Here is a 14106-nt window from a genome sequence, read left to right as displayed (position 1 = left end):
AACAGTGGTAAAACACAACTGACCAGCAAAAACTGTGCATCAGTGTTTTCAGAGAAAAAAAAAAACACTTTCAAGCAAACACATGAAGTTGCATCAATGAAGCCCTTCGATCTCCTACAGATATGTTGCTACTAATAACTCTGGTTTCCACTAGTCTTCCAGTTGAAGACCAACTTTAACCAGTAACACGTCTGAAACACCATCTTCCCACACTACCAGAAGCTGCTTTGTTTCCTTTCTTCAACAACTGCCAACCTACCTTCTGAAGAATCTTCCATACTTTCTCATAAAAGCCAACAGGAACTCTGTTAATGGCCCCATCAAGCCTTCTTCTGCGCAGCCACTGCCCTTTGCGGTCACCCCAACTAATGTCTCCACTGGAGCTGGTGGGAGAAGTACTGGAAGGAGATGGTGGAGTACTGCTCCTCTGTAAGAAACATTTAAGCCTCAGTTAGTTGCTTTCTGCCACCACAGGTGCTACTACTTGTGAAGATACTGTACTCAGTGCTAGCTCAGGGCCAGGAGAAAAACCACAAGCCACGGCATCATACAAGGTGATGGAGCAGGACTCATCCCACTCTCCCCCTTTGACAACAAACTTCACTTCTCCCATACTTCAGTCATTTCTCAATATAATCAGCCAGCAGCGTCACGAGGCATAACTGCTCGGTTCAACATAAGGCATAGCTGTTTTAACTTCAACATAAGGCATGGCTGTTTTAACTAGTACGAGCTAGCTGGCATGGCAGTGTTACTGCTGCACTCAGTGGTGGGATTTCCGATAGGTCTGACTCAGATGTCAGGCTTAGTGTTGTAATAGTCAATGGGTCCATGATTCCAGCATGGAAAGATCCTCCATAGAAACCAATATATTAATCAATGCTGACTAAAGACCAACTTGATGTGGTCATACAGTTACCACGCCCAACTCTGGGTAAACATCAGCCTTGTTTTCCTTTATTATCATGACCGATGGTTGGACAAGATGATCTTAGTGTTCTCTTCCAATCTTAATGATTCTATGACTACTTTTCTATTTTAACTCTACCAGACTTGAAGATTAAGTTAGGCAGCAAATCATCTTCAAAGATGTGGCACTGCCACCACATCCTCACTGTTAGTGCCACACCAGGATACAGACAGGCTGTCCACCTTCACTCTCCCAGGCCCTGTGCTATCCTGTTGCCTCCCTCGTACCTCTTTGCACATCCATTACTTTCAGCCCAGGAAGGACTTCACTGATGGTCCCTTCTGAAATCCCATCCTCTCTGAGTATAGAACTTGCCCAAGCAGAGTACTGGGGAAAGCGGGAAATAAGACCAAAAAGTGCATGTTTGCAAGGGATATGCTCAGTGACTCCACAGAGCCAAGCTCCACCAAAAGATCAGTAAGTGAAAACAAAGTCCATTTCACACTTCTACTGGTGTCAGTGAGACGTAGGTGGTGATCCCTTGACGCCCTCCATTCCTTACTATTACACACTGACTGAGATCATCAGAATCTTCTCCATTTCATTTTGCAGCACCAGAGGACACAGGAGGGTCAGTGGCAAAGCAGAAATCCATCCACAACCAGTAATTAATTTGACTACTCAGGCAGAGGTCTCATTCAAAATCTTCTGTGCGCTTTTACCAAATGCAGATGAATCTTCTCTTTCTGCACTGCTATGTGGGAACAGAAAGGCTGTAGCAACGTGCTCAGGGGTGTTCTGTAATTGTATTTAGGGCAGCTGAGGGCTGTGCCATTGAGGGGAGAGCAGAGGTGCACTCGTCACAAGCACTGGTTCAGAGCACACCTGTAGCTGCAAACAGTCTGTCTCCAGGTGACAGATTTGGAGTCTCAGAATTTAAATCGCTAACGTTTCTACTGGTAAAATCTTTAAACAATTATATTCCTTCGTAACAGCAAGAGCTTAAGAGCTGCAATTTCCTGCCTTGAAAGAAAATGACTGCCTGAAAGGATGCCTGGGCCTATAAAAACCCCTGCCTCAGCACTCTGAAACTCTGCTGGTCATCATCAACCAGAGATCACCAGCATAAACACTATGTTACATTTAAATACTGATGGCACCTATAATATATAATCAGGTAGCTAAATCTGTGACAGTGCTTTATCTGCTGCAGCTGTTTACTATTAAGAAGAGCTAAGTGGATCTAAATGTGGGACTGAGCTATTAAAAGATTACTAATGAGAACAGGCTCCCAGTAAAGATGAACTAAACAAAGAGGGTTCGAAAGAAGCTTTTGCAGAGGAGAAGCAGCAGGAGGTGTTCAGAGCTCAGGTCCTTGCACACGTGTACTCAGACATACACAGACACACACGGGGTGAAAAGCAGGTGCAGAACTGCAGATGTCGTTTTACCCTGGAAGCGAACATGCTGCTGGACATGGAGTGGCCCTCATGAAAGAACTATAAAACAAAAACAGACACCAGCAGGTCAGACAGACAGTCAGGACACAACAGGACACAAACAAGGTTATGTAACCCATCTGCACAAAGGCAAGGAGCGTGGAATAAACTCGGGTACTCAGAGGAAAGCCGTTACAGCCTCTGGTTACGTGCTCAGACACAGGTAAAGGCTGGGTTTGCAGACACCAAAAAGCATCTGCAGCAAATGAGCATCTCAGCACGTGAGCTCTGTCTGATGCAAGTGCTCAAAACATTCCTCCTGACACCAAGTTGGTTGTCTTCCCTCCAACCACTATCACATTAAGATGGTATCTCAAAAATTATTTACAGAGCGCAGTGAGATGTGGTATAAAGCAACAAGCACTGACCGGTGAGGGGAAATAAAAGCTAGAACAGCCAACTCTTCCGCTGTGCAAAAAAAATGCAATCATCCAATGCAAAAAATACCTCTACAGCACTGACAAGCTTCACAGGGTTTCAACTCAGGTGCATGTCTGTATTTAAGAGTTAACGCTGCCGCCTAGTGCCCAGTCCCTGTTCCTTCTGGGAACAGCACTGAGGTTGGACATCCCCAGTAGGCTGCTGGACTAACAGCCATTGCCAAATGGAGATACCACGGTTCCCCAGAGTCTGCAGTAAGCACCATGCAGCAGCTTCACAGGCACTGTTGCTCTGGAGGGGACAAGGCAGGCTCAGACACAGCAACACTAAGGCACCAGAGTGGCTCAAACACAGTGACCAGATCTCACAAGGCACAAAACACATATTTCACCCAGGCCTTGTCTTCCCTGATTGATCATATCCCAAAAAGCATTATGGACTGATCTTTACTTCAACATAAAATGCCCCTCCTCCCCCAAAGCTCATTCAGCGTATTTGTCTCATACAAAGGAGAACACCACATACTTTCCTAGACACTTATACAAATGGCCTCAGAGTAAATGCTCTCGCCTGTTAAGCTCTTGACAGAGTGTTTTTGAAGTATGTCTCCAATATAAAACACTTTTTTCCTACCAGTATCTTTTACCTGATCACCACCCTCCCATTTATCCAGAGCAAAAGCAAACGACTGATAGCAACACTCAAAAAAAGAGAAATGAAAATCAGCTGCAATGAAACCATCAGCCACACTCATCCAGAACACTTTGTGTCTTCTACCATTTCTCTCATGATGCTCACTTGCTGCGCAATTGAGAATACTGAACTTAGATTACTTTTCCAGGCGTACCTTTTCAGAAGGCACATAGATTACATTAAAAACTTGTGCCGGGTACAGGAATGAAAACCACCTGTGTGAAATCTTTGTGCAGCTGCTGTTTCTTTAGCTAAAGATGACAGAAAATTGTTTTAAAGTTGATGCCATAAATGCAAAGACTTTGCTCAAGTTCCAGTCAAAAGTACATGAAACAGGAACAAAGAAGGGGCTACATTTATGGAAGTAGCATCTCCTTCCTGCCTTCTATTAGTTTTAAGCCAGAGGGTGATCATAAATTTCTCTCATTTACCAAGTGTGTATTTATTTGGCATTAAAAACAACTTCCTGAAAGGAAAACAAAACTCTGATAAAACACCATTGCAGAACAGCTACATTTTCTGATAAGCACTGACAGAAAACCCTCACCTGCTTCATTTCGCTCTTCAATTTAGTAATACCACTTCTTTCTGTTTTTGTTGCTCCAGAATGCCCCATTTCATGAATAGAAATTGCTGGGCTAGATGAAGAAGAATCCATACGTCGCACTAAAAGAAGCAAATGGACAAATTGTACTAGTAGGAAGAGATAAAACTGTGCCTAGAAGTTACAGATAAAAGCATATCCTTTCACAAATGTTCAGTGCTTTTTTTTTTGACAGCATGCTTTCAAATTACATCAGTAATTTAAACCTGATTGCATCAATTCAGAGGCAGAGAGCCACAGTTGGATGTTTGGGCTTGACCTTCCAAGACACAGAACAGTCATAGCTTCAAAAGACATCGGAGTTGCACGAAGCCTGTGAGGACTTAAGACAGAGCTAAAGCGTCTGCTGGAAATACTGGGGATCACAGACACACTCCTGGAAGGCAGAATGGATGAATCCTTTTCACAGTCTTCCTTCTGGTCACATTAAATTTCTTCATTTTAAAGTTCACCTTGATACAACCTTACTCCTGTGTAGGACAGTCTCCCTTATATGTGTTTTGTTATCCCACAGCAGATATATGCAATATATCTGTTCAATAAATTACCTGTACTTCCATTTCACATGCATGGATGGGAGGTTCCTACATAGCAGACAATCTAACTCTATATTTACAGTTCCCATTTAACATATACCCAAACGGATAACTTACAGCTTCTTTCCACACCAAACTCTTTTCCACTGAGAATATGGTGTAGGAGATTTTTCATATCAAAAGGGCTCAGATTCATCAAACTCTCTGAAGCTTCTTCACCTAAACAACAGAACAAACAAGTAAGATTAAAAACAAAACAAAACAAAGCCCCACACACAGAAATAAAAACCACAACTATAGGATGCTTTATGGATGGCTTTCCTAACTAAACTGCTGACTGAATGAAACTCCACCACATTTACTTTTGTAGATAATGCTTCCCTTAGAAAAAAAAATTAATGTGTAGAGTCATTTCAAAGAAAATACATTTTGAGACTAAACAGCACTGAATGGAGATGATGATGTTTGCACTACTGGGCAGCCCATCGCAGCTTGTGGGAAATCTCACTAAAGGTGGTGATGAGAAAGCAGGTGCTCCTTCACAGAGCAGAGCACTTGAAAAAGCACTACAGCCATCTCCCACAAGCAGATCTCACTTAGATCTAAATCACAGAGACTTTTTTCCATAAGGAACTGCATTCAAATGGCAGGCTTGTGGTGTTTTATCTAATTAAAGGATGATGCTTCTGAGCATGAGAAAAAGCACATACATACACATGGGCACAGGGGTGCACAGACGAGTTTCCCATAGGAGAACATGGAAAAGGCAGCAGTGAAGCTGAGGGCAGCATACAAAGAAATAACAAAAGGGGTCATGGGAAAAAGAGGCTTTGAACTGTGAATGTAGCAGCTTCTGGTATTCAGCTTCAGCTCTGGAGGAAACAGGGCTGTCAGAATGTTCCTCATGGAGAAAGAGAATTAACCCAGAAAATAACGTGGCTCCATTTACCAACTTCTCCTAAAGGACAAACATTTCCCCAGAGGTAGGCAGCCATTGAGTTTGCTCAAAGACATCAGTGATGTCCCTTGTGAGGCCTGTGTAAAATAAGCTTCTGTTGGGTCTTCCTCCAACCCTTGGGGTGTGCTAATACATTAGGAACAACAATGAGCCACAAAAATCATACTCCAAAGCATCAGCATTTGAGACTACACATTCACATACTACACATTACTACACATACACACTAACTCGATCACTTCTGATGACTGTTTCTTCTTGACCTCTGACCAATTTGAATTCCTCTGATGTGGAAAATTCTTCAGTGGTTTTTCAGATACCACCTCAGCTGTGATTTCTCCTCTCTACACACAGCATTTTCATCCTGTACAACTTGTTAGTTTCTTAATTTTGCTTTTTTGCAGTGCATATGCAACATCTGGGAGTCTTATAAGGTACGTATTTTTTACTGACCTCCTGGTATAAGTAAAGATAACATATCACTAACTGAAATCTAAATAGCAAATATTTTTCAACCATGTACATTCCAAGGGAGAAGGATGAGCCATAGGACAGAACATGTGCTGAATAAAACCCACAAGAAAGCTGAATAATCAAGGCCCAAATATTCTACAGATACCAAGTGTCCTGATTCTCATTGCAATTAGTCCCTAAATACATACACACGCAATTTCATGATCTGCACCTCAAGCACTGAAAGTCAGGGTGTTTAAGCACGTAACATCTACTTCAGACTGACAGAGTGCAGGGAGGCAGGAATCCTTCATTAAGCCAAACAGAGAAATTATTTTCATTTTTTAACCGCGTATGTAAATGAAGAAGTTTACAAAAGAACTTAACACAAATGAAAGATCAGTGACTGACGGGAAGCAGAAACAAAGCCAGAAGCATCTCTCACAATACAACTATTCTTACCTGAGCATTTCAGACTCCGAGCCAGCTCAGTGGCCATCACCTGAATTATCAGACCAATGCGGAGCCTGAGCATCTCCATGAAAAGACTAGGCTGCGATCGGACATACATTGCCAGGTACATAATTATTTCCTGTAAGGACAAATTAAGAACAGCTCTCATTCAGCGTGGGTCATCCTAGCTTTCCCAATCTCAGAAGAAAACACTGGGACCAGCTTAAAGAACCATTTTTTTCACATGCTCCGTACCTGTGTTAGGACAGCAATACTGATGTCTTGGCCACTAGCTTCATAAATAAGATCTGTGAGCTCTTCGGGTGGCAGAGGGCTGTAAGAAGGCAAACTACAGTTAGCAGTAAGTCCAGCACTTGCTGTCAAGTACTTGAACACGTGCTAGAATCATGTCACCCAGAAACATCTTTGCACCGCAGGCTTTTCTGCCTTGGTGGCTGCAATTCTTTCTGAATTTGAAAAACAAAACCAGGTAAGGGCAGCAGAACGGTACCAGCAGGAAGATGAAAGGCAATCTGCTTCTACAACCGAGACGAAAGTCCAACTTACGTGGTAATGATTTTCTCGCGGGGTTCTGGTGGCAGCCCCACTGTAAGCTGCTTGTGGTGTGACAGGAGGTCTGTGCATGCCTATCGCAACACAACAGAAAGCAAGAGATATTTTTGTGAGACATGCAACAGTGACACAGCTTTTAACTCCAGAAAATGAAGTATTTATTTAGCAATTTCTAAGTGCACTTCTACTGATTACTAGATATGCAGATCCAGAAGAATGTTGTTAACCAGTTGCCAAATACCCCCTGAGGTTAACAGGACTAGAAGAGTTTAAGAGTCTCTCTTAGCACACTCCTCAGTACAGATGAAAGAGGTTGTAATAAGATTTTTAGATCAGAAAAGCAAACAGTGTTTACTAACAAATGCTGCACTGGGTTTGTTGTGAAATAAGGCCAGAAGAGTGCAAACACAAGCCTCACTGACACTTGTGCCTCACATAAGTAGTTCTGTTTTCAGGCAGGAATATGAACCAGCACTATTTCTATCTCATACCTCTGCCAGGACTTCCACTCTCTTTTTAAGTATACCAGAAATATAACGGATTAAGCCCCACTCTTGATTGAGGCCTGCCTTTCTGTAGAGCTCATTGAGCAGGCAATGAACAGTGACACCATATTGTCCATTCAGCTGCGTATCCCAATCAGGGCCTCTGCAGAAAAACAGAAGATCATTTCCATTAGATCAAAAAGGTACACTTCTAAAGGGTCTTTGAGGAAGATACAGAAAGAGAAAGTAGAAAACAATGCTACATTGCTTAGCCTTAACACACAACGAGCAACCAGACTTTGACTGAATCGATGAATTTGTGTGGCAGTCATTCGGGTGAAATGAATGGGACATGGTGCCCTTCACCAGAGATCAGCTATGCATGGGCAAATACCTCCTGGTAACAGCAACTCCCATATTAACCTCTCATATAACCTCACTTGGCAGTAAGCCTGTGACTACAAAGCAACCATCCAGGGGATTTCCCATTTGGCTTTAAGTTGAGCACTAGGAAGAAGCTGGGAAGAATGGAAGGATGCTCCATATGTTGCTCTTTAGGAGTAAAATTTAGCACTTTATTTCAGTACTGATAAAGACAGTACCCATTTTTTTTCAGACACTTCAGGGACCTTTATGAGTTTTTCACCCTGCCTCATTCTTAGCTACTAACTAGACTTCCACACTGCTTGTGTCATCACTGATGGAATCAATGGAGTTTTCCATTCCTTTTCCAGTTTGAAATTCACTGTATGATGCAAAAAGTTGCTTCTAGTTGACAGTGGTTCCAAGCAGCACATGATGATCCTTCAGCTCCTGTTAGAGGGACAGAGTTCACCAAAGCCCAACAGGGACTCCAGCAGTGAAACAGTTCCAGAAAGTAAACAAAGGATGTTACATGCAGTCAGGATCTCCTTTACTTTTTAAGAGAGGCTACTAAATATTTAGGAAATAGGAATAGGAAAATAAAAAGATCAAAGAAGAGGCCCTCTCATGAGAAAGACAATAATACAGCTCTGTAGCAATAAGGAAGACAATCAGTTGTGATCAATAAACACATGCCTTTACAACCTAAACCAATTTTTACCAGATTCCAACAGTATAAGGAAAAAAATGGCCAGTTAGCACACTCTGGAAGATGATTCCACTAATCTGTGTTTGAATTTTGCTCAAATCCATTTAATTAGCAGTTCTTTTTAACTAACCCCAGCAGCTTGAGCTGTTTCTGGAAACATTTTGAAGAACACCATGTTTTAGTCAACTATGCGCTTAAGCATAGAAGGATTAGAGGAAAAAATAATGAGTACTCATTAAAACTGCATCTGTGCTTTAGTTAGAAAATGACAAAATGAAGTATCCCTCCTCTTCCACGTTGGCAAAACTGTGTGTCAATCAACAGTGAAATTTACACAGATGTATTTTGAATGCAAATCATTTATGTAGTCAAGCTAATTGAAAATGCTTCTGTTAAAGCACAAAACATTTTAACCTCTCCCCTGAAAACACAGCCTTGAACAGTGACAACCTGTTGCACAACAATCAAATAGCTGTGACCAAACTTAAGAGGCTGAAGTCTATACTCAGATAACTCACTTTAGTATATGCAAGATATATAAGATATCTGCCTGATCGTGGAGCGTTGGGCATTCCTTCAGCTGTTCAACAAGCTTCCTGCAATCCAAATCACCATGAGCATCTTTAGCTAAGTTCAAAACCTTTTCATGGTCCTGATAACAAAGAGGGATGAAAATCAATAACAGACCTTGACAGAAGCAGCAGATTCAATTTGTAGCTCCCCACTAAAGAATACAACAGACATGAAACACAACTCTGCGCTTGAAATATACACACATCATGTAGTTTTTCCTGGACTACTGCAGACATGAAAATAAGTCTGATCCCCAGAAACACAGCACCCAGAATAGACTTTCAGTCTCTAGATTTGGTTCAATCAACCAGGAAAGCTACTTTGGACAAAAAAAAGTTCTCATAGAAGTAAACAAAATTATTTGTATACTTTTCTTGTCATATGATGCTACTTGCAATGAAAAAAAGCAGAAAGGTACCACTTTTTCATTGAAAACATTTAGAGGTCATTTTTTTTAAGCCCTGTCTCACTGTATAAGTGTGATGCTTTACTTATGCAGATGGTGCCATCATAAATTTTCCAGTGATTTGGAACAAGCATGTAAACTAGTCAGGTGATGCAACACTGCAGTGAGTCCTTAAATGAGAACAAGTTTTATTTAACAAGCTATTCATCTGATTGTATGGTCCTGAAATACCGCCTCTGTGGACAATACCTACAGAACAGAATCTTCTAGCAGGTTGGATACAACTTCATGTCACCACCCTCAGCAGACAGTCACACATACTAGGACAGAATACCCAGCTCAGCCTTGCTCTCTGTGCTTTACTGTGGGACTTAGCTTGTGCTGTATGATATCTGTCCTTTCGTATGCTACTCTTCTGGCCAAAAATTAATACAAGTACTGCTTATTGGACAACAGTTTTAAAGGAACATCCTATCTTTCTCTTTGTGCATTAAGACCAAACATGATGATGTAGCCCTTTGACATTAAAAATAAGCATATTATTTTTTCTTGCATATATATATAATTTAATAATATTTATTTATCAAAAAATACCTCCCAGCAAAAAAATAACAACCACCCCCTACCCACTGCCCCAGGCAGATGGCTTTGCTGTCAAGGCAACAGAACGAGAACTAGCATAAGGTTTGGCTGGAAATCAGAAGGACTCAAAATACTAAGCCCTAAAAACACAAACATAATAAAAGAATCCCACAGTTTACCTTTGTCTCAAGGGAAAGGGGAATATCAACAAGATTCAAAGATTTCCGGTGTGTGTTCAGAACTTTAGTTGGAAGAGACATAGAAACGGCTGGAAATCAAAGCCAATGACAACACTTAAAAAATGCCTGTAGCTGTAATGCCAAAAAGCAAAAACACCAGCATGAAGCAACTGTACCACAAAAGACAACAGAAATACCCCTGAATGTCAAGTTAACTTGGGCAACGCTTCCAAGATGTTGTGTGTGGAACTCAGGAGACAAGTTCACACTTTGAATTTTTCCTTCCTGCAGACTTGCTCCAAGAGCTTTTGAAATTAGCTCATCAAAGGCTGAGGCACAACATGCTGAACTGATACCTCTTATGGCAGTCCATGCCTCAGGTGTCCTATAAATGAATGACCTGATCCTGACAAGTATTTCAGATGTTTCTGCAGTAAACACGCGAAAACGTGTCTAACATATGGAGAAAATGGTCTAATTGAAAAAAATGCTGTAATTAAAGTGATAAGTGTGAATGCAGGCTGATGCTTTGTTATCTTCATATGTCAAATTTAACAGAAGATCACATGACTCTGCAGCATATGAAAGACAGGAGAAAAGACTAAAGTTTGAAGATTTATTAATATCCACTGAAGTTAAGAGAAGCCTTCTCTTAACCGGGATACCGGATACTACATATCTACATGTAAAACACTGTGGTTGTTGGAATCTACTTACAAATTCAGTCAGAGCATTGTTCGGGTGAAAGTCCTCCAATCAGTTTAATGCAGCACTATTAGGAAAACTACCTTATCTCTCAACTCCATTTGTTCTCATAGATTTAGAGCTTACATGTGCATACTGATGTTTCATGCCACTGAAACACTTCATTTCACTACAACTTCATTGGATTAAGAAATTACATTATTTGCCTGCCTTTGTATGAAGATTAAAAAAAAAAAAAAAAAGAAGAGAAAAGAATTAACTGACTCATGTTCTAAAATTCTATCCAGTCAGCTAGTTTCCATAACACTAACTTTGATTCACTGCAGGTTATTTATACTTACACCATGATGTGGGACAATGTGGAAACTACAGCAACAACTTCAGACTTACTTCTTGACAGCTACAGCACACTTGTGTTACTATCTTTCTTCAAATAATAGAATTTGAAAATAATTGAACTTATCCCTCTTAGCACCCATGGCAAATAACAGTGAGAAATACCTGGAATCTCCAGACCCTTTGCCTTGGCCATTATTGACAATATCTCTTGCGTGGAATGATTTGCACTGAACACAAGTGGTTGATGAGCAGTCTTTGAAGTTGGAGGCAGATATGACTTCAGTGCAGTACTCTGCAGGATATCATTTATATACTGATCCAACTCATCCTGGCTTTCTAGTGAGACAAACATAAAAGAAAAGGAGTATTAAATGTAAGAAAACCTATAAAATACCAGTGCTTGCTTTTTTTCCACACACATCACTCTGTTCTTGTTTATAGAGAAGAGCACACAAAAATGTAAGAATAAGCAAGAGACTTTTAAGCTGAACAAAATGGAAAGAAAAATGTAAACAATTTTTGATAGTTTTTAAACAGTTACGTTTAGAAACTGCTTTTCCCTTCGAAAGAGATCGAAAGAATTTTTCTCTTTTTGGTAGACCAAAGATCAGCTCTTGTGCATGGATTTGTCTGTGACTCCTCACACTCTCTACTCCCTGTGGCATCTTCTACACGCCTCCCACCTGCTGGTTCTCAGACTCAGCTTTACCACAGCAGTTACTGGTCAATGCCACACCAAGAATGTAGGAACAGTTCACAATAACTCCTCCAAACTAAATCATGCACGTACCATCCTCAGGCTGATGTATAAGTAACCTAAATAGCTATCAACTACATATATATTAGATTTTGTAGTGTAGGTCAACACCAGACTCTACTGACAGAATATGACAGAGAGAAAAAAATAAAGTGAAAAAACTACTACCTTTTTCACAGAAATCTGCTGGATAGCCTCCATATTCACTGTCAGGGCTACAACGGCCTTCATGAGAGTCATCAAACAGTTTTATATCACAGTCTGGATCCAGAAAGCTCAGATGTGTATGAAAAGATGTGGTAAGAAATTCTGACAGCTTGCCTATCTTCACCCTGCAAACAGAAAAGTATGCCAGAGGGAAGAAGCTAACACCATTTTGACACCGAGCTTTCAACAGCTCCAAAATCTATGAGACCTAGCAGTCAAATCTACCTTTCATAACTATGAAGAAGTAAATAAGCAATGTGGAGAAAATCAATGCAAAAAAATAGTTGCAGATCCTGCTGAGTACAGCTCTATCTACTAACTTCACTCAACTGTGTTATGGTAACACTCACAACAGCCTCAGATTCCTCTCTGCAGGAATGTTCTCCAGACACTCAGCTCCCAGTCTGTAACTATCTGACATTACTCTGTCTCAACAGTAGAATTTAGCATTTTTTTCCACATTAAATTTCAAGCCAAACTTCTAATCTATCTAAATCCCTCACAGAGAGTCTAAATAGAACAGATCACTGATTAGAGCATTTAGATGCCTCCAAAGAATCAACAGAATCTCCCAGTTATGTATTATCAGCAAACTTGCTATGGATGCACTCAACTCCTGCAACCAGATCACCAATAAAAATGTTGACAGGACTGTCCATAGACTAGAGCCCTGGGGGTCTGGCCACCATCCAGATGCAGCCCTATTCACTACAGCCCTTTCAGCTCTACCACTCAGCCAGTTTATCACCCAGCATGATGTGAACCTGTTCACCTCACAGTTAGACAATCTGTCAAGAAGGATACTGAGGGGAACAGTATTAGATGTCCTGCTAAAATCCAAGAAAACCACAGACTCCCATGAACTTTGGCAGAGAGCTAAGAGGGGTCCTGCTATAACATCCACTAACTCCCTTGGTACTCAGACTTGAGTCCCACCAGGCCCAATAGACTTCAAGCACTCAACTCATACGACTAGTTCCTTAAACTTTGGTGTCAACAAATGGAAAGTCATTGCTCCCCAAGTCATGATCCTCCAACTTGCAGGACAAGGCAACCCAAGGCCTTCAGTTTACACTGGAAACTGAAGCAAAAAAAGAGAGGAAAAAATAAAATAAAATAAAATAAAATAAAATAAAATAAAATAAAATAAAATAAAATAAAATAAAATAAAATAAAATAAAATAAAATAAAATAAAATAAAATAAAATAAAATAAAATAAAATAAAGGCATTAAATGCCTTTGCCTTTTCACCATCTATTAATGGCAATCAGAGGTGTTACATCTCCACGGAGATTAATCCTTCCCATTGCATCTCAGGTCTGACTATCATCTGACTGCCACATAACAATTTAAGCTGAAACTGCTCTCTACGTAGAGCTCCAGCACAAGATCTATCACTACCACAAATTAAAATGTGAGACTTGTGTATGATTTAATTTAAAAAAACCATCATAGAACCATTTAAGAGTTACAGCATTACCTTGCACCACCAAAATAACCATCCTCTAATTTTCGTATGGTGGCAAGAACTGCCGGATGAATGTCAGTACCATCATCAACTGAAAAAGAACAATGGAAGAGTTTGAATCTTACCAACACATTCTTAAATAACCTCATCAAATACCAAAGTTAAAACAGACCCTGCAAGCGTTATCAATACTAGTCTATTAAAAAAAACACCTCAGAACAAAATCAAATCAACTCCAAGCCCTTCCACTCATGACAAGTTCCAAAAGGACT

General features: G+C 40.5%; 1 protein-coding gene across 3 annotated transcripts in view; it reads right to left on the bottom strand.

Annotated features, from left to right (window-relative positions):
* Window positions 1-14106, bottom strand: part of PHKA2 (phosphorylase kinase regulatory subunit alpha 2) — a 35097-nt gene that overhangs the window by 3071 nt on the left and 17920 nt on the right. For 2 of the 3 annotated variants that reach the window (XM_072329484.1, XM_072329498.1), the window contains exons 17-29: window positions 13847-13925; window positions 12327-12490; window positions 11564-11737; window positions 10358-10446; window positions 9136-9269; window positions 7552-7708; window positions 7055-7134; window positions 6743-6821; window positions 6497-6626; window positions 4741-4842; window positions 4031-4149; window positions 2362-2409; window positions 260-427 (exon numbers count right to left, since the gene is read on the bottom strand). In XM_072329484.1, coding sequence (XP_072185585.1) covers window positions 260-427; window positions 2362-2409; window positions 4031-4149; window positions 4741-4842; window positions 6497-6626; window positions 6743-6821; window positions 7055-7134; window positions 7552-7708; window positions 9136-9269; window positions 10358-10446; window positions 11564-11737; window positions 12327-12490; window positions 13847-13925 — 1523 coding nt within the window. The remainder of the gene's footprint in view (window positions 1-259; window positions 428-2361; window positions 2410-4030; window positions 4150-4740; window positions 4843-6496; window positions 6627-6742; window positions 6822-7054; window positions 7135-7551; window positions 7709-9135; window positions 9270-10357; window positions 10447-11563; window positions 11738-12326; window positions 12491-13846; window positions 13926-14106) is intronic. The other variant, XM_072329491.1, reaches the window with a different exon arrangement.

Source organism: Excalfactoria chinensis, chromosome 1, assembly GCF_039878825.1.
Source record: "Excalfactoria chinensis isolate bCotChi1 chromosome 1, bCotChi1.hap2, whole genome shotgun sequence".
Taxonomy (NCBI): Eukaryota; Metazoa; Chordata; class Aves; order Galliformes; family Phasianidae; genus Excalfactoria; species Excalfactoria chinensis.
Note: the sequence above shows the minus strand (reverse complement) of the source record. Positions and strands in the feature narration are given on the sequence as shown.